This window comes from Porites lutea, chromosome 6, assembly GCF_958299795.1.
Source record: "Porites lutea chromosome 6, jaPorLute2.1, whole genome shotgun sequence".
Classification (NCBI taxonomy): domain Eukaryota; kingdom Metazoa; phylum Cnidaria; class Anthozoa; order Scleractinia; family Poritidae; genus Porites; species Porites lutea.
Genome location: NC_133206.1, coordinates 1,575,723 through 1,597,105, shown reverse-complemented (window position 1 = coordinate 1,597,105; position 21,383 = coordinate 1,575,723). Strand labels below are relative to the sequence as shown.

General features: G+C 38.0%; 1 protein-coding gene across 2 annotated transcripts; it reads right to left on the bottom strand.

Moving 5' to 3' along the window:
* Positions 1-14,691: 14,691 nt before the first annotated feature.
* LOC140941191 (uncharacterized) lies at positions 14,692-20,045 on the bottom strand. Of its 2 annotated transcripts, none has more exons than XM_073390166.1 (2): positions 19,815-20,045; positions 14,692-16,590 (listed from the first exon to the last, which is right to left on the bottom strand). In XM_073390166.1, exon 2 carries the CDS (start codon positions 16,586-16,588, stop codon positions 15,518-15,520), a length of 1,071 nt encoding a protein of 356 aa, XP_073246267.1. In that variant the 5' UTR covers positions 16,589-16,590; positions 19,815-20,045; the 3' UTR covers positions 14,692-15,517. The 2 variants fall into 2 exon arrangements, with proteins under 2 accessions (XP_073246267.1, XP_073246268.1); XM_073390167.1 differs by lacking the exon at positions 19,815-20,045 and adding an exon at positions 18,747-18,829.
* Between the last annotated feature and the right edge of the window lie 1,338 nt (positions 20,046-21,383).

Below are 21,383 nucleotides of genomic sequence, written 5' to 3'. Positions count from 1 at the left end.
AAACCTTGTCCCCAGGGTCTCTGTGGGAGGGGAAGAAGAGTAGGCCCTAGAAAGAAGGTCTTGGTTACCTTCATAGCTCCCATATATAAAAAGTTAGGACCCTGTGTGAAGTACTTTTCATGGAAATGCCATATATAAGTCCCAAACTTTCTTGATTCTTCATTTTTCTTCTGAGCGACTTGACCAATTGTGTTACTGGGTCTCATTAAAACAATTTCATAGTTTTCACCTTTCGTTAGAGCTGGCAAGTAAGAATTGGGACTTTTCTCAACTGAACATCGCCATTCTTTTTAATTCCGCTTTGTTTTGCAAATAAGGGACCGGTCATTATTCATCGCCGGGGGCTGGAGGCGGAGGATTTGGGGCTAAACAAGGTGAAAATTAGCCGATCCCCCATTTGAATGTTACTTCACTGAAGTGATCTCCCCTAATAACATTTGATGGCTTTCGTGATCCCCTTTACATGTCTTCATTTTCCAAGCAAATTTGAGTGGTCCCCCCTCTGATTATCCTTCCAAAGTTTTTAGCGATCCCCCCTTTTGGGTTCTCAGTTACGAATGATCCCCCCATTTTGAGTCTCCCAGAAATCAAGCGATCCCCCCTAAAATCCCCCGCGCAACCCCCTCACCCTCCCCGGCGATAAATAATGACCGGTCCGTAAGGTGAATTATCAAAAGTAGGCTGAGTTTGATCCTCCGGGTGAACGTAGTCCTGAATAGGACTGTTGTTGTTCACAGTGACTGACGTTTTTTCGACCTGTGTGGTAGTCATCTTCAGAGTCTGGTTATTAATCTGATTGGTCAATTATGTCGCGACCAATACCATCAACTGACGTTATACAACTCACTTTGACTCTGACGATGACTATCGCACAGGTTGTCAAAATGCCAGTCACTGTCAACAACAATGCAACAGTCCTATCACGACTAGGTTCACCCGAACGACCAAACAATGACTCCTGGGTGCAAACCTTTTACAAGGTAGATTTTATAACAACAACAACAAACAACAACAACATCTTTATTTCTTACATTAAATATACAAATATCACACCACCTGCAAAAATAAAAGCCAATTCAATTCTAGGGTCACTGTAAAGGTACATCAACTATGGCAGCTTTATTGTAGAAATTTCTTCCTCTCAAAAGGATAATTTCCAGCTTTGGGCCTCTTTTATTACCTCCATTGTTAAATCTTTTTGTTGCCTTTCCTGACATACGTTTTAAAATTATATAGTACGGACTTAATTTTGTATTGAGGCCTAATTTATATTTTCGTAAAATTTTACCTTTTTTTAAAACAATAGTCTGGCTCATACTGTTTTCTAAAATTTAACAGGTTCAACGAATCCGTTGTTGGATTTATCAGAGTTGATTTTTAGATGCTTTTCAGTACTTCAGCTTTTTACGAAATCTTTGCTTAAAAGGACTCTAATTTGTCACGATAAAATTAGAGAAACAAAGAATAATATTACTAGATTCATGTCAGTGTCATATTTGTGACACCGTTTCATTAACACTGCCTATCAAAAAATGTGCAATCGATGTAATTTGTCAATGATATTATAATTATAGCGACCATCAATCAATATTTATTTAAAAGAGGATATTGACGTGCCTGAATTTATAATTTTAAAAGGCATCGTCATACAATCATACAAGCTAGCGTGAGGTCAATAAACAAAACGATTGCTGATCAAAATAATACGTAACGTAATAGTACGAGCTTTTTTATCCACCGAGTGGTCATTTATTTCTTGCCGACAAGGAGTAAGCCTTGCAGTACAGCCGTCGCTCTTGTGGAACGTTTCGAGTGGCGAGATGCGACGGCTGTGTTTGCAGTTTACAAGGAGTACTCAAGCTTGTGCAAGGAATTAAGACACATTTCACACACTTTTTCATTTTTCCGTCGCTATTTTAAGTCATAAGGACAAAATACTTTTCTCATTCATTAGTCGTTATCTAGGAGAGACTAGAAAATTGAATTATTTCTCTTTTTCAAAACGTAATTCCAATGAGATGTCGAAGGTAGAAATAAATATTGCTTTCAGCTATTTGTTTCATGATAAATTGCTAACTGCAATTTGGCGTGAAGTCTCGTAGAACAGAATTGAAGAAGCGGTTTATATACATTCGAATTAAGTTTACTTACCTCTCGCATAGAACATGTAAGGATTCTTCGACGCAGCATCTCAAAAACTGGGATATTAATAAGCTGCAAGAATCAAGCTTACTCTTGACTAAAGTCACGTATATTATGAACCATTAATTAAGCTCGTGAAATTTCGTGATGACGTAAAAGGAGGGTGTTAAATAATACTTTGTGAAGGCGGTGCCCAGCGTAGTCTCGATTTCCGTTGCGCCCTCGATTCCAGTCTTTCCCTCATTTCATTAGCCTGATTTTGTTTTGTTTTTATTTACGTCTCTGGTGTCAATACAAAATCCCGTAATGACACGAAGATGCACGGACGCGATACATGCAGTACTGAGTTATGATTAATATTCTTCATATTTTATTGACTGAACAAAGTGGTTTGTTGACCAAAATAGAGTGGCATTGTTTTCTGTTTTAGTTATTTCATCTACGCGGCGAAAGAAAATCAGCGACGCATGAACATCCAAGCAAAATTGCAATGTTAATGTGCGAATTCTGATGTCACTTGGCTTAGAATTCCAATCGTTCTTTGCTTATGCCGCGTTTTGGTTTGTTTACCCTGCCTTTAAAAAAACTGATGAGTGAAAAGGGCTGGTAAACATTTACTGCTTTAATTCAAAAGGTTTTGTACTACATTATCTCAAGTCATGAAAACCGTAAGGGACGGACCATTAGAAAACTTATGGGATGGAGTTGTGGGGGAAGGGGTGGGGGGGGGGGGGGAACGGCGAGGTACAAAAAAAATATATATTCGCGCTAGGAAAAATTAAATGAAAAACAATTCATGCACGCCAATTAACCCTAAAAAATATTCATGCTATGGCCTAAAAAAATTCATATAAGGGATTTGATAACGAAAAAAAATTCTTGCGGCTCGCAAATTCCCCACCCCCGCCCCCATAATTACCTGAGATCTGAGTCGGATCTGGGTAATTACACGACAAGTCAGAATTTCTGTCCAACGTCGAGAATTGTCGGTAGCCTGCGAGCAAGCTCTCCATTTTGGGGATGAAAAGTAGACGCGCGATTCGATGAGTGAAGTTCGGTAATCGAACACAATCGAACCAAAAAATTTGCGTAAGAGTTCGATTAAGTTCGTTTTCCGAACTCGATCGAACAATCAAACTTAATCGAACGTTCTTAACCACGGATTTCATTGAAGAGCTCTTTAATTTTAGCCTTCAAAGAATCAGGAAAGCAGCAAAGAAACCACCGGGAAATCAGCAAAAACAAAAAAAAGAATGAGGTGTCAAGCGAACAATAGATTGACTGTGCGATCACAGGGAGCCCAGAATCACAACAGCCTACTGGAAGCCAAATTATAAGGATTTTTACTGGAAATTTATGTTAAGATCGATAAAATGGTAAAAATGTACAAAAACAGCTATTAAAGTATACACACCTCGGAAGTACCCGCTAATGTACGGCGGTGTCCAGAGTTCAATACTTTTAAAAATAATTGTTTTACAATTTTAAAGAATAGGGCCAACGAACGCCTGCTACTATTATTATTATTATTATTATTATTATTATTATTATTATTATTATTATTATTATTATTATTATTATTATTATTATTATTATTATTATTATCATTATCAAATACCTAGTCGAACCACCTTAAGTTTGCAAGGAATTATTGACCGTACAGACTGAGCATTTCGTTTTTACTGATCGCTTACGCTCACGAGAAGTGATCGCCTACCACAACCGAACCACGAGCGTCTCTTACGAGAAGTATCTTCGACAATTTGGAAGAGAATTGATTGCATGCAATTTTAAGTTACCTTATGTTTAGTTCCATGTTGTCTCTAAAAAGTATTCTCCACTCTAAGCAGCTAACAGATCAGACCATGCGTTAAGTTGTTTAAAACAATGGGAAATCATCACTCCAAAAGTTAAAGTTAAGTTTGGATAGCACGAGGCTTTCAACGAGAGACTTTGCGTCATATTCTTGATCTTTCTCAGAGTGGCTAGCAATTTACAGCATGATGATGTGACCTCATTTACATGTTTTGTCCATTTAAGGTCCTCACTAAACCAATTTCCTAACTTTCTCTACCCTATTAACTGTCTTATCTTTCAAGGTGAGATCAAGGTTATGCACTTTAGACATCTGCTTGGTGGTGGTAATAGCCATCTGCTTGGTCTTGGTTTTGGTTTCATTCAGTAGCAGGTTACTGTCAGCTGCCCACGACTCGATGCTGCTGAGGGTTTCTTTCATCTTGTCTACACAGACATCGAAGTCTCATTTGGGAGTGGCGTGATGCAGCACCGTTGTGTCGTCAGCGAAATGAAAGCTAAGGAGCCATCTTCTAAGCAATCTTGGATGTCAGTCCCATAGCGGTTGAAGAGAACGAGCCCAAGAATTGATCCCTGTGGAACTCCTTTTAGGACATTTGCAAGCACAAACTGTCGACGGTTAGTCAAGTAGCTCAAGAACCACAAAAGAGCTGCCTTGGACAATCCAATAACATGTAGCTTACGTATGAAAATAGAGTAGTCCACCGTATCGAATGCCTTAGAAAAGTCCGCGAAGGCGATGAGTGTTAACTCACCATTCTTCATTGCTCGAATTGTATCGTCTCTAATACGTAAAAGAACGCTAGTGGTCGAACGACCCTTACGGTATCGAGATGTAGTTTCATGGAGCACCCGTTTCTGATCGACGTATTCAAGGAGATGACTTAAAACGAGTTTTTCATAGACTTTGGTTGCTGGTAGGATAGCGATAGGTCGGTAATGATCAGATTCAACAGGAGACTCTACTTTCTTGATGGGCGAAACACGAGCAACCTTCCAGGCCTCTCGAGAAGAGCTGATATCAGTGCTTTGTTTAAGACAGTCAGATCTCATGGTAGTTGACATCTTCATTACCTCACTGTAAGTAACGGGGCGTAGGTTAAACACACGAGCAAGTAAGGTGCTCCTCAGGAAGGGAGTTAATGAGGTCTATAAGGAACTCTCTGATCCCAGTAAGCGGTGTGATGTGGATGAGAAGTGCCTGTTCAGGGCGTCAGGGTCCGCCTTGATTGGCTGGGGACTGCAGGGATGTAAAATACGATGTATGGTATTCCACAGCTCTTTGGGTTATTAGATGATAAGGCACTCCTGAAAAAAGCACGTTTAAGTGACTTGATCTTAGTCTTGATCTTGTTGCCAACCTCACACAATTTATCCAAACACTTGCTAAGCCTGTTTTGTGCCCTAAATACCTACGTACATTCCGTTCTTTCAGTAGTTTGCTAATGCGCCCCTTATTCAGCCAGGGCGCAGGGGGTCGCGTGATCTTAGTTCTGCGTAGAGGAGCGTGCTTGTCCAGACAAGATTTCAAAGAGCGAGTTAAAAATGTCCACTTTCCCGTTGGGATCATCAACACCGTATACGACGTTAAAAAGAACACTATTCAGTTCTTTCTTGAAGGCTGTCCCATCGGATCTCTTTTCACTCAGTTCTTTCTTTAAGGCTGGAAAACACACCTTCTATCATCGAAAGGGAAGAAAGGGAAGAGGAAGGAAATTTGGGCAAGAGACCGCGCGTGAGGGAGAAGGGAGGATTAGGTTAGTTTTGTGATTGACGTGTTTGAAATACTGACCGATTTTTGCATCTCTCTAGTGGATGTGAAAAACGAAAAAAAAACAAAACCGTCCTTGCAGGCCTTCTCCTTGCGCTCCTCTCGCATGCCACGCAGGCTAAAACCTAAACAGCTTGACATATTTTGTAAATGCATTATAACATAAGGATTACACGTCATAGACTGAACATTATTATGATCCATTGTTTCGCAATCGGAATGAATGTCACTTGACAATGACTTCACTATCGAATATCAGCTCTTATAAGCATTTTCTTTGAAAATGCTCGACGTTATGTATACAGTGTGTGCTTGCGGCTTTCTGCTGTGTGAAGTTTTGATAAAAATCTACATGAGGTAAATATTTCAAGAAGTCTTGCAGTTTGCGCAAAGAGGATATATTTTACGCATTAACTGGAAACTGAACTTAGTGCGGAAACATTTGGCAATTCATTCTTAGATGTTTCCGGAACGTTTTTCCGCTCGATCCTTCCGTTTAGCAAGTGTTTCCACAGCTGGTTTAAAAGTGAAGTGAAAACGAGAACACCTTGCTTAAACAAGAATTTGAGACACCATAAATTAAGGCTTCTGTAAGGAATGCTTGATCAAAGAATTTGATTAAATTGGATATCAAGAATAGTGAAGAAAGAAAAAATAAACTATGACGTCAGAAAGAGTACGAAAAACACGGTAAGAAAAAACAATAGGAAAAGAAATGTTTTTAAAATGATGATGATGTAACAATGACGTACACAATGGCACGTCATTCCTTCTAGACTGTTAGTAGACTGACAAGCTACCACTAACCCGTTACTTAAGGTTTCATTACAAAGCAGCTTTAATACTTTTCGAGGTCTACTGATGGATTCACTCTGAGCCCACCACATACACCCCACCCCATACCGTGGATACCATACCCAAGGGGAAAAAACAATTATAAAATCTGAGTCAAAACAAGGTTCAAATAAGAGCAAATTTATGAGCAACTGAAATCAGGCCGAAAATACTGTTTGTTACTCTTTGTTACCCATTTACGTAATAAGCACTATGTCCAGTCTATTTTTGTGCATTTTCTAAGAATTATGTACACAACTTCGCCACTCACTAGAGTATCTATTTTCTGTAGCTTTTGATATATTATAAAATATGAAACTTATACTAAATCCTCTTTTTTACACTTGACGTTAAACTTAGAAAAATTTCGGTACTATCAAAAACGTAGCTTTCTTTCTGAGTGCTTAAAATGCTGATTAATTAACTAAAGGTTTACGAACGTACTATAACATTAGATGAATCTCACGACTTAGTGACCCATTTTTTGTATACAATGTACGATCAAGCCGTCAAAGCCAGGTTGATATGGTCTATTGATTTTTTCATATTTCAGAACTAATCAACGAAAGACGGAGTTAAATAACTCCAAAATTGGTTTACAACGTAAATCTTACTAAAGTATTTTTTTGTTGCTGTTGTTTCATTCACAAGCCTAAGCCACCGTAGGTCCTTGTGAAGTAAGTACTTTCTCTTTCACAACTGATTTAAAACACCCGCTGGGAACACTGATTCCGTTTAATTGCAAACTCCCAGCTTGCTAACCTCTTGTATGTACTCAAAGCTGAGTTTTCGTTTGGCAGCTGTATTCTCCTGTGGTGAAACCGTAAATAAGACTGATGACGAATTTACATGTTCCTCTCCCTCTTCCTCTTCCTCTTCCTCTTGGGCGCATTTCTTTTCTGGCATTAACTTGATGGCAACAAAATTGCATTCGGAAAAACTTGTCTGAGAACTGTTAGCCAAGCTTGTGGTTGGCACGTAATTTTGACTGATCAAGCTGACATAGAGTGGATCAGGCTTACGACTTCGATACTTTGAATCAGTGTTTTGAGCAATGGGTTCCTGCTCAAGGACTCCATCCCCTATTTTAGACAATTTTTCAACCACATTCTCGACCGCACAAGGACTGGTCATATCATGGAAACTGTTTTGATTTTCACTGCTTTGCCTGTCTTGGATTCCTAATAGCTTCATTTCTTTGTCACAAGCAGAAGCTAAGTTGCTGGGCTCAACAACAGATGATCTCAGTACCTTTATCCTTCTAACCAATTCATGTGAAACCTTCTCATCTCTCCAATGTAACTTGTGAACGCGCGGCATCTTCACGCGAAGTTCAAGGAATTCAGGCAAATCTCTTTGGCTCAATATGGTCATGTCAGTTATTTCGTTATCTTCTTTGGCCATTCTTAAAACTTAGTCAGGTTATCTGCCAAGTTAGCGGCACTGCCTCCAACACCTGTACGCGCACGGTTTGAGCAAAAGCAAATCTGCAAATGAAAAAGGTCATAAAAAATTAAGGGACGAGGTACTGATAATGTACCATTGGACATCGATACTTACAGCCAGTGTTACTTTACTGTTGAGTGTACCTGAGGTAAGATCCGAAGTCTCAACAGTTGCCAATTAAAACGCGCGAACTCTGAGCCTCTCCACTCTGACGTTTGCTATTTAATTGCCGGGTTTAGTGCGCACGTCAAATAATAATTCTAACTGTATCTTTTAGTGGAAGGACGGCCAATATTATTGGTCATGTGATAACTAACCGCAGGTTACATAGCAATATCTTAGTCTTCGACTAGTATGTGTAAAAGATTAGAAAGGATATAAATTTCACGAAATACAGTACACTGAAAGTACTGAAAATGAACTCACTAATTTGATGACCGTCTAATTTGGTGTTATGCAAACATCCATCAGCTAGTGTTCTAAGCGATCACGGGAAGTTGTGAAAATATATTCAACTGTTTTGTTGGAAAAAGACCGCAGAACTGGACGTTTTACTGAGTTCAAAGAGACGCTAGAGTTGAAATTTACATTGAAGTTCCATATGAAAGACCTAATATAATATAGAACAGAAAATTTCCTTTCATCCATTTTTACAGCGCCGAGAATGAAAATAATGCATTTAATAATCTTAACATTCGCCTAATCTATATGTCTATCAGAAAATCGAGGATGTCCACAAGCCGACAATAATAGCTAATAATAAATCTCTAGAAACCCTTACCACTATACTTTCCTCCCAGTCAAGGCTGTTATATTCAAGCTGCTTCCCTAAGGTTTTCTCGACTGAGACACCTTTTAAAAGCCGTATAGCGTTGGACAAGCGTGAATTCTAAAACTAAGTGACTGGGAATATTGCTGACTGTTTCTTTATTGTTATAGATAACCAGTCAATATTTATTGTTTTTTTTTTTTGAAGTTACCGAAACTGTCGAAATTGACGAAAACGAACTAACACAATAAGGAAGAGAAATTAACATTAATGGGTCATTAAAACCTCATTTCTCAACCCCCCCGGGCAATTTAGACCAAAGCAATTGAAATTTCAGCCGTAAAATTTTAAAGTGACCCCACAAGAAAGAAAACGAACAGGGAAATACCAACCAGTTTTAGAATTCGATCCGTTTAGTGCGGTTGTGAAGTTGTAATACGTAAGCTATTTCATAAGGATACAAGTTAACTGATATCAAATAAATGTAAACCTTAAGGTAGCCTTTCTAAGGGCCTTACAGAGGTGACGCAGATCATTAACATTAACAATGATTCCTTTTATCGTATTCAATTGAAGATGATATCCGCCTGTATTTCCTCGCAACGGTGGTATTCACTGTGGTGTTCTAGTCTTAAAACACGTGTTAAGTGAAGCATCCACGCGAGAAAACTATTCGAGATAAAACAGTTCTGGTTTTTTTTGTTGTATTCTACAGAAAAAAAATGTTGCAATTAAACAAGTTGTTTATTTTTGAAGTGGATTTAGGTTCACGCCACAACAAGCCGACAACAGTCAAGAAACAATGAAGTGGCGATCCGCAAGTGGGCAAACGTAATAAGTTTCTATGGCAACAGCATTGTACTGGATAAAATAGTTTGCTCGAATCAGGAAAAAAAGACCACCAGTTGACAATGTAAATTATTACTAGTTCTGATATGAACTATAATGTATTTCTTAAAGGGACTTTGTCACGAAATTTATTTACATTTAAATAGTGGGAATTAATTTTGCCACTATAATCAGAGTGTGAGTGTAACAAGCATTAAAATAACCACTTTTAATTAAAAGTTGGAAAATGGTATAAATGATACAGCAAATACTAAAGGAGGCACGAATAAGCAAATGGGAAGAAGATTGAAACGGATTTCCGTTGTTGTTTTTAAAACTTGTTGGCTTAACAGTTTTTCAAAGTTCCTTTTTGTTGTTTGTAGCGATTGTTAGTAAAAATGCTTAGGGGACATATTTTGGTTGACAACAAGTTGTAATTTTGTCAATCGCAGGTGATTATTATTATAATATCATAGGTGACGAATTACTCCTTCATCTGGGCGCGAAATTTCAGCGTTAATTTGTAATTTCACATGTGAAATTACAGAATTGCCATGGCAACCTTCCGGACTTCTCAGTGTTAAGATGGCGACGAAGTTTTAAAATGTCATGAATGAAGATGTCAGGGCAAAAAAGACGCTTTAGAAAACCTGAACACACGAAAGAGCACATCAAGAAGGATTCTAACAGGTATTTTGTCGAAAAAGTTTGAACTTAAGCCAAATTTAAGCTCTAAACGTTCGAGAGAGTGCAGGAGTTCTCGATCGATACGATCCAGGATAAACATGTCAAAAATCCAAGATAGCTAAAGTAATTCGTCACCCATGATATTAATAGGTAATCAAATGGTATACTCGTGAAATTAGGGAATAATTTCACGCGCGTTTTGTCCAGAGCCTTATAATTTCCCGAGCCTTTAGGCGAGGGAAATTATTAGGCTCTAGACAAAACGCGCGTGAAATTATTCCCTAATTTCACTCGTCACAATTTGATTACACATACTTACTACTACTACTAATTATTATTATAGGAGTTTCGTGTCATTATTGTTATTATTATTATTATTATTATTATTATTATTATTATTATTATTATTATTATTAGGAGCTTTTTAGCATTTGTAATAAGTCGAATTTCTGTGCGCCTCAGAAAGATTGCGATATTTTAGTTAAGGTCACGTGACTGCGAACAAAACATCATTGCAACTTAAATGTGGTTACAATGCGGAGGAGTGCAGATTAAATTTCACACGGAGAGGGACGCATCTTTTACCAAAATTGCCCATGAAAACGAAGACATGTTCCCATCTTTTTTGCCCCGCCTGTTAACACTCTGCTAACCAACCGTCTTGCAAACTAGTCACTTGCTTCAATTTCTCCCGAAATATCTTTATCTTGTACACTTGAAACGAGTTCTCTTACCCGAGTTCACAATCCGTCTCCGGCTTGCCGCCTAAAATATCACCACTGGTTTTAAGAGTTGCTATTCTGTATGTTGTTCTTAATTTTCAGTTGCATTCAACGCCACTTTAAAGCAAAGAAACCCTGTAATAAGCCAACACTGTGAGGCACTATTCCCATCATCCCTTGTCCCCACCCCTCCCGTCTCCGTCCGTACTGCTCTCCAAAATACACATTTCTTTCCTAATTGTAGTTATGGCTAGTATAACTCATATATATTCGAAGTAGTTAAAAAGCTTTAAACAATATAGATGATTCACTCCACGATAATCCTTGTAATTAAGTTAAGTCTTATGTCTCCAGTATGTCTGTTCAACTATTGTCTGCCTTCGGCTTCAATCCAATTTTCTTTACTGCTAATTCAAAAGATGGCGACAACACAAATTGGTATTTAATTACGGAGAACTATTATTCTCTGCTTTAAACGGCCCGAACAACGGGCGTTAGTATAGATGATACCTTTATTTGCCTCACATTTAATTAAAACGAGCTTATAATTAGGGAAGACTGAGTTTACATTAATCAAAAAAGTTTTCTTTTTAGCCTACAGTTCCTTCCCTAAATTCTAGATACTGACAAGTGCTGATTAAAAGCAAAGTGAAAGCAAAGTTGGTTAAGTAAGTAAAGTAAAGAAAAGTAAAGAAAATGATAGGTGTTCAGCTCATTTTTCGCCCCACGTAAGGGAATACACGACAGTCTTGGATTTGAGATTTCACCAAGTGGATTCCGGATTCCCTGGTACTGGATTCCAATCTTTGCCAATGGAACTTGGATTTGGCTTCCTTGAACTGTATTTTGGATTCCAAAACCCAGGATTCCAGATTCCACAAGCAAAAACTTCTTGAATTCCGGAATCCGGATTCCCTCAGAGGCGACATTTTCTTTATCAGATTGAACTGTTAGAGTACCTCAGTGAGTTGAGTTCCCGGGTATTTTTTGTACTTAGGAATCAATAGCAAGAAGGAAACTATACAAAAAATCATTAATTAGAAGTTTAAGAGTTTGTCTGTCCCTTGAAATGCATGCCAGCCTTCCAGGCCTATTAAGCTGGAATAATGTAGTGGCAATCTGAAATTGTAGGTTGATAGCCCTTTTAATTTTACCAAACGACCGATAAAGAAGGCAGAAGGTAATCATGGGCATAAAAATACTTGAAATTCAAGTGTTTGTAAGGACCTTCTTTTTCCTTGTTTTTGACTAAATAATCTGCAAAAGGAGAGAAAAAAAAAGTGAAGGCTCAGATGATATTGTTTGGACACATAAAAGGAGATTAGAAATTTTAAATATTTTTCAGTTCCTTTTCATTCACTTCTGCGGGAGATTACACTAACAATTAAAAAGAACGTACCTTAGTGGTTAAAGACAAGAATTGTTGTCGGCTACTTTAGCTGATTAGATAATAGCATTTAATTTCAGCTACAAAAGGATCCCGAGTACTCAATTTTAGAATGTTGAATGCTATGAACTTTTGCAAAGGAACAAACGAAAATAGCGGGTACGTTCCCAGTTTAGAACAAAGAATAAACAAAACAAAAATGATCATGCTGTGTTTTTGCCCAAAGAAAAAAAACTTTTACCAGCTAAATATTTGCTTTCAATACTTCGGTACCGGATCTTCTGTAAAGATAAATAAAAAAAAACCCACATAGATAAAAAACAACTTAGCAACGTCAGCTTTTACAGAAACTTTGGCACTGCTTGGTAAGGGGAACGTGAATAATCCTTAGTTCAGTCGGTCGGTTTTGCATCTTTTTTACTGAGAACGTAAGCTTTTAAATTTCAAAAAATAGCTTTAGAACAAAGATAATAAATCCATTGCGAATTTTTTACCGACCAAAATTTCAACGGCAGCCATGCTAATTCAGATAAAGTTTACTCCTTGAATATGTAATCTGTCGTAACCTGCTCTAATCACTGACAAGAGCCAATCAAACGGTAATCCCATAAGCTCTCTTATTAACGCTTTGTTTTCGGCTTATAACAAGAGAAAAAAAGAAAAGAAAACACTTTGTATTTTTATGCCAAAAACCATTTAGACTACTAAGGACTTAAAGGGTACACAGTCTGTATATTTGTTCAGTCAGAGATTATCAGTTTGGCCAAACATTAACCTGAAACCATAATATTTGAAGAGGTCTAATTGCATACTGATTTCACCTCTCTTGCGCATTCATATCAACAGTATTCCGTGGATTTATTTTAAGGCTCAGAACATCGCTTACTTTGAAAAACTCAACACATCTTCCGCCATTTATTCCAAGCATTGCTTTGTTCCTGGAAAGCAATTTTAGGACTGTGTAAAAGGAAGGCTTGTTATGATGAGAGGTCGGTGAAGGAGTCCATGCAATTACGGACAGCTGTACGGACAAATAACTATAATTATAGCTCAACGTTCTGCATTCCCTATACCACGTTTAAGATTCTGAGAACAAAAACCCTTCACTAACTTTTCATATTTTTTATTACGGGAGTTTTGAGCATCAAGAAATGTCAAGGTGTTTTAATCCACTTCCACGAATACTAGAAGAGCGTGAAACGAGCAGCGAACAGCAGTTGCCTGAAGTACGGAAGGTTTCCTGGACAGCTCACAATATCTCTCAAGAATGGCTGAAGCGAATGAGCTCCATAATTTCAGTGAAAAGTGACATCGAGTCTATTAACTGTGATGTTATTTCTGCTTCCAAATACAATGCACTTAAGCACAGAGATATTAGCCGCCGCTCTCGAAAATGCCACGATTATATTTCTACCGTTGGCAGCCCTAAAGAGGCCGGTTCAAATTCCAAATCATCTATCGAAGACACTTTAAGGCGCAAACCTGACTCAATGTATATATCTTTGGTGAGCAGAAGCACGAACGAAGTACCTGTTTTGCCAAGCAAATGACATGATAGACATTTTACGTAGCCCAGTGCAAGATGTAACGAAATGGACCGGGCAGCACAAGCTCAAGTCATAGAGAGGTGCACAACCACAAATGAACCGTTCGGTATGAAGGTCCTAAGGCAAAAAAAATACGCGATTGATTTCTTTTGGGAATTATCCTGAAAGAAATTTGAAATTTATCCTATGCTACTACGTTTGAGCACTATTTTAGGTTCCTGGGTAATCTTCCCTGATTTGAAATCTATTTCAATTATAATTCGTTTGGGAAGATAACTGACCTCTGGACCAGTGTACCGAAGTTTAAGAAATACATTTATTTTGGGATCTTAACAGCGTCCTTACCGCGTCCGTAACGCGATGCAACGCTTGGATAGATGGGAAGGATTCTCACGTTCCTCACCTCGCTCGCCCGCCGGGAGCATTTGCCACCTGAGCATATGGGCTCTTGACTAGTTTTTTTCGTTCTGTTTTGGTCTGTTATGCTTTTTTTTTCGGTAGTGGGGGGGGGGGGGGGGGGGGGGGGGGACGGACGGAGGGAAAACTACGTTTTTGGTTTTCCTGCGACCCGTCTCCTCTCCTTCCACCGCCACTTTAGATAGCAGCATGATCCCTGGGTCTGCGAAAGAATGGCCGAGTGACCTTGGGAGTGTCCACTGAAAACAAGCCCGCCGGAATGGTCACCGACTTTCTTATGTAACCCTCTAATGAAGTTCGCAAAGAAAGCGGGAGCTGAGAACAAATCAAACTTTAAATTCTCTTTATTTAGAGACTGAGAAACTTGGCAAGGAAATACAATTTACCTTGCATGCTTTACGTATATTTACAACGCTTACTTTTATATAACTGTATAATTTAAAATACCCCTTAAAACCTTGAAGTAGTCATTCGCGTCAATAGCTACAGTATTCTTCTCATGTAGAAACACAAAATAGGCCACTGCCACATGAGCAAAAGGAAAACTCAGAATTCCTTACACTTTTTTTCTGATATATATGTACTAGGTAATCAACGGCAACAAGAGGAAATGTTCTCTTGATAGCAATTATAAATTAGGAATGAAAGTTGGTCTGGAATCCCTTTAACTGCTGCTTCCGGACTTGAAAAACGATGAAAAATTCGACATACGACTTTTTAATTTGCAGGGGCAGGTAAAAACTACAAATTTCTGTTAATCCGAGTGATTTGCTCCTTGAAGTACTAGGCAACCAACGGCAACAATACTGTACTTACTCCGTATGATTGAAAAATAAAACGAATTGAATGGGTTGAAAGTTGTTCGCCAAATACTGAGGACGTAAGACCGCACTAGCCTGGACACTAGTTTTGTCACTTTTGAAAAACGTTTACCTCAACCTGAAATCAAAGTTACGCGTCGTAGACATCTACAAAATCGCTTTAATTGTGCTTTGTGGTTTCTTTGATATTCGATCTTTTACTCAAAACCTGTTCCTGAATATTATTTACTCATTATTTACTCATCTTCTTAAATTATTTTATTGTATTTGGCTAAAACGGATGGAATCAAGTATCCAATTGAAGATCGGTGGGTCAGATCTACGGGTACAGTTACATCTGCAGCGGGATATACTCTGAACTTCCAGACAACTCACGTTGAACGTTTTGTCGTCCGTTCGAACACAAAAGTTTCCTTGGTGAAAATGCAATGCATTTCAGAGTCTTACAATTTTTCGCCCTACTCTGTTTTCTACAATCAGAGGTGAGAGATTCACTTGTATAAGAATACGTTCCGCTGTGTGGTGCTCCTTCCTTTGTTTCATGCATGAAACCGCTGATCAATGAAATGTAGGTCGAGTCTGGCTTGCGGAATGTAGAGCTGTCTTTTTTCGAAGAAGCGGGATCGCTGCTTTCTTGATCTGTGAGTCTCATCACTGCCCTTTCAAATGATAAAGACGCGTTCTGACGCGAATCCTCTAATACTACTTGCTTTTCAGCCCCGGTGAACTTTGTCAAGGGATAGTTTACAGAATGAAATGGCCCTCGAGGTTTGTCAGTAATTGACAGAGAAAAGCTTTCTGTACTAATCTTATCAAGCGAGTCATGCGAAAGCTTGTCAGTCCTTTTAACCTTTTGTATTTGCTGAAGCTGTGTTGTAATTTCATCTTCTGTAGTTTCGTCTTCTTCTGTTACACAAGGTAGCTGATGCAAACGTTTAATGAATGGAAAAGAGTTCGAGCGCGAACGCCTTCGTCTAACTTTAATTACTGGAGCCGCAATCAAAGTCGACCTCAATAAATTTATTTTGGATAGCCACTCCTCTGATAGCTTGTTGTCCGCCCAGTTTATCGTCTGAACATGCACATTGGAAACACAACGGTGCGCTTCTTTTGGCGCCTCTTCCACTGATTCTTCTTCTTCTATAACCCTCGGTAACGGATTCCAACGTTTTATAAACGGGTAGGAATTAGAACGAGGTCGGCCACATTTGGTTCTGTACCATGATACATTGCTTACTTGCTCCACATAAGATCGAGACAAGTTTGATGAGCATGTGAACGATGATGACGTTTTCAAAACGGTTCCTTTTTTATCAGGAAGCATGAACGGATTTTTTCCAACGTTTTGTCGTCTCGAGCAATTTTCCTCAGCGGGGCAATTGGTGTCTGCAATGATCTTCATTTCTGCAATGAAAAATGATGCCAGATTTGGTTATACGTACGCGGCCTTATCACATCAGATTTCATTATCAAAGTCCTACTTTTGGCGACCACCCAGAATACTTTAAATGGGAGTCATTTCAGAAATTCGCGATAACCCTGAAAAATGGTCCTATTCAGAGTACGGAATTTTTGCGAATGAAAAACTCGCGGCGACGAACTGCTTTAACAATACTTTGCCAAAATCAGTTCACAGTTTTTAAATTGCTTCTATCGCGTGATAAACTCAGTCTATATTGCTGAGCGACGGCCTTTGATGCATCATCAGAAAAGAAAAAAAAAGTTAATTTTGTAATAGTTGTGAACTCAAATGCAAGCACATGCTGGAGATTGACCTTTAAATTGTGGATTATTATAAGCGGTTTATGATTAGTAATCTTAAATTCAAAGTCCAGACAGGTGCGAGGCCAAGAACAATCATGATTCTACACTGACTGACTGGTTACCGGTGTACCAAGGAAGAAGTTATTCTCCTCTCTTCTCACTTTGTTTTTCTTGGCAATTTGTATTACTGTTCTTTTGTTCTTGGTTTACGGTGTAAGCAACGTCTCTATGATGAATGCAGCCATTATTCGGATTTGAAATTGTTTTACTGGTGTAGCTTCTAGCTGGGACTTCCTCCTTAGTATTCCTCAGTAAACTATGCTCATCAAGCCTGTTTCGACAGTGCAAAAGCCGAAATTTGCAGGAAATTCTTAAACAGGATATGACACCACTTGAATTTTTGTTTATTTTTTCTTTCAAATTGCTTTAGGCTAAAGGTAAAAGGATTTAAAGGAAATGGTCCAAATCCTTCGAGAGATGTCTATATGCGATTAGATAACAGTGCAAACTTTCCGGCGGAGTGTTCAGTTTAGTGAGGCGACAGTGAAATCAGTTTAGCGAAAGGACAGATGAATATATATCAGATGGATGGCAAATTAATGTTGGCTCATTTATTGGGAAGAGATAAGAAAAGACACAAGCCAACAACATCGAGGTACTTTAAAACGTGACATGGATATTGCGCAAGAAACATTCCAGTATCCATGGAACAGGGGAGAGAATGCACGATGGGAAATTATTGCGGTCTTTACAAATTACGTAATCTCAACCAGGACTTGAAGGATAGTTCAGTTTTCGGTCCACTTTGTTTGTAAGCTTTCGGTTTTGTATGTTACAGAATAGCTATTATACTGAATATTGATCGCGCGATGTTACTGCGACAGAGTGATGCTTTAGATCGGTCCGCACGAAAGATGCCAGTATTAAAATTAAAGAAAAATAGTGAAGTCATCAGCAAAAATATAAACTTAAACGAAAAACGTAAACCATTAAGCAATAAACTACACATGCCGTGACCTACACTGGTACAGCCTGAAGGCTGGCCAAGGGCAATGTGTCAGAAAAGGTTTTGTGCTTAAAGTTGACACAAACGGCAACAATATAACATAAAGTCAAATATAGAATCGTCTGTCCGTAACTAAAACAATAAGAACCGCATAAATTATTTCATATATTTGCTTAATAAAATTTGTAATTTGCTTTTAGGCTTGGGGTTCTGATGTTTTGATGTGCTTTTTTAAATATGCTTTCAGTGTGAATACGGGCAGGAACTCTACTAATTCCTCACTACGGACACAGCGTTGTACAGAAAGTTGTTTATTCGGCCCCACGTCCGCGTATAAATTTTTATACAGGTAGACCAAGAGCGTCTCTGTCGGACTTTATGCTGTTCATATATTTACTGCCTAGTTTCGGGGAAAGAACACAGACTTTTGTAAAAAATGAAAGAGATTGAACATAAAACTGACGTATTTTCGAAGCGGTTTGTTGTAGTTACTTTACTAAAACGGCACCAAAAAAGTCGAATTAATATCACAGACACGAAGAACGTGGAAATCAATATAATTATATAACAATAAGGATGCAGTAATTGTTTCAATTTTCCCGATCAAAATAAACTGCTAATATCAGACGTTTTTGTTTTGAACAAAAATCTAAATTAATCGGCCATATCATCTGCTTGTCCTTGGTTTCCATGGAAAAAGGGTTTTGAACAGAGTGCGGTTCGGGGACAACATTAAAGATTTTGGAAACTTTAAAGAAGCCGGCCAAATCTATAACACTGTCGCCCTTACACTTGGCCTTCACACTGCGGTACATTGCTTGGTGATAGATCTCTTTTTGGGAGGAATTCCATCGTCTTAACAAGCTTTCAAACTGTCTTGACTGAGAAAAATAATAAATCCGGTTCAGTAATTTACAGCTGGATTTAACTGATACATTACAGTGAAGGGTATATTAAATATGCTTTTATCACTGCTGTAGACACCGTATGCACTTTGCTTTGGTCTGAAATTTCCTCGGTCCTTTATGAATAACTAATGATAATTATTAAATAAAATATATAATATATGATTATAACAATTTTTATTGATCGTTATTATTCTTATAAGTAGTGGAAAAACTTTGAAGACATTCTTTCGTCAAGAAAAAAAAAAAGAAAAGAAAAAATCTTTTTATTCAAACTAGTTCAGTGCACAGTGGCAGAAAGGCACGGTTACAAATTACAAGCAGTTTCAAAGCGCCACAAAGTTTTGCTTGAGTCTAGCCTAGAGCACACAAGACAAGTCAAAGATCTAGTATTTTCATGTAGACTTGTACGGTTATTGCAGTTTCAAGTATTTTACGTTTGCACTATTTCTACATCGAAAAACAGAGAAAATAAAAATATAAACATTAGACAAAAAAAAAAATAAAAATAAAAAGTGTTAACTGGGAATTAAATGAAAAAAAAAATATAACCGACGAATAGTACTCGATCGGGTGTATTCTATGGTTCAGTGCTGGCATGTTAGGTGGTGTGCAAAACGTGACTACGTTTTCTCACGATTTCTAGTGCACGCGAGCGGAACTTGTAAACTTAGTATTTTCGTGTAGCATCGCGATTATCGTTATGTCTTAAATCATGCCGTTTTTAGTTTATTTTATGTTTGCACACGTCTTATATCTAAAAAGTCCACATTATAAAAAATGAAAGTGTTAAGACTGTTAGATGAATAGAAAATAGCAGGCGAAAATTATTTAGTTTTCTCCGGTTCACGCACCGGTGTCAGACTTTGGACACTAGAGTGCGGTGCTTTCAATGGTATGCAGAACGTATTAACTTTACTTTCAGCATTTTCGTCTTAATAAATATCGCTCACCTGAAAGAAGAAATTTCCAGATTTCTTTGGGTACCTTTGACGGCGCGGTGGAAAATGAAGATCTTTATTCGAACGCGCGCGTTCCAGTTATGTACTGGAGACGTGATGCTTGCACTCCAGCTTAAATAATTTCAATTTGCAGATTATTGACAGACAGGTCAAACAATGGCGTGATGACAGGTCCATTAAAAAACACCCATAGGTATCGGCATAATTGATTAGACACACTGTTATTCATCTTGGACGTTTACAGTACTAGATGCTGAGCTGACTAATATGTTTACAGACCTTAAAAATACCTTTTGTCCTCACTCGAACTATCAAAAATTCGTGTCAATTTACATATTGTTCAGGTGTTCGGGTGTGAGTGAGTTATATATAGCAATGGATATTTTTTATATTATTTGTTTTGAAAATTTTTTTAGTATTCAGTGCAAATGACGCCTCTCTTACTGAAGTTTGTTAATATGAATCACCAAAAATATACAAAATTTACTGATCTGAACAATGCTTCTGGCTATAAAATTTTTCAGCCTGTAAATGCTACTTTAAAAGTATAAGAAGGTGAAAATTAGGTTAACCATCGGTTTCTTATTTTAGAGTGAGAAATATGTAAATCGGAGTGCCCCCGCATGATTAACTTTTTGTAAAAAGGAATTCTTGTTCAATTTTTTACAACCCACGAGACAGCGGGATGTGTTTCGTGATCACGTACAGAAGTTACTCCGCACGAAACAAACTGATCAGCGATAAAGAAAGTCACGCTCTGAGATATATGCGCGCTCGGAAGACAACACCATTATAAATGCATATATTCTTGGTTTGATGTGACAGCTTCAAGTATTTTCTTACCCAAAGGGCATATAACATATAACATCTAGTTTCGTTCTCTTCTGAGGCAGATGGCTGGTATGTTGTAGTTACATGCAAAAGCGTTATTTAAAATGCAATTAACACAGACTGTATGGATACCACGCTCGCTGTATTTTTGTTTTTTGACTGATGTTTATTTGAATCAATTTCCTCTTTCTCCCTATTGTTTATCTGGGGAACATTTATTACACTGTGCGAGCTACAGTTCCTGTCAGAGTGTCGGAAATTCAGCTCTTTTCCTTCGTATACCACTTTTCTTTCTTTTCTTTTTATATAACAAAAATTAAGCCCTCAATAAATCTTCTAATTTTATTGAAGCCAACTGATCTATATACTTGGATTACCGACTCGAGACCTGTTTTCCGAGCTTTGCAAAGGAACTCTTACGACTACCCTTCGATCTTCCTGTATATAAGCCACTCACTATGTTCTGAGAATATAGAGATTAGGTGAAAGGTTTGGAACTCTGGAATGAATGTAAAAGCTGCGATCAGGCGGTCCTTGTTCCCTTTAAGTTAAACTGCGAAGATTAAAGGTCCTCCTGCTCGAAGACATGTACGTAGGAGAGGCTTGTTATTGTCAAAATGGATATTTCGTGGGAAGTATGTTTAAGGAATCACGTTACTAAGTGAATTAATCCCTTTTCTAGAAACTTTCCTTTCCTTTTTTTTTTTTAATTCTCTCTCTTTTTTCCCT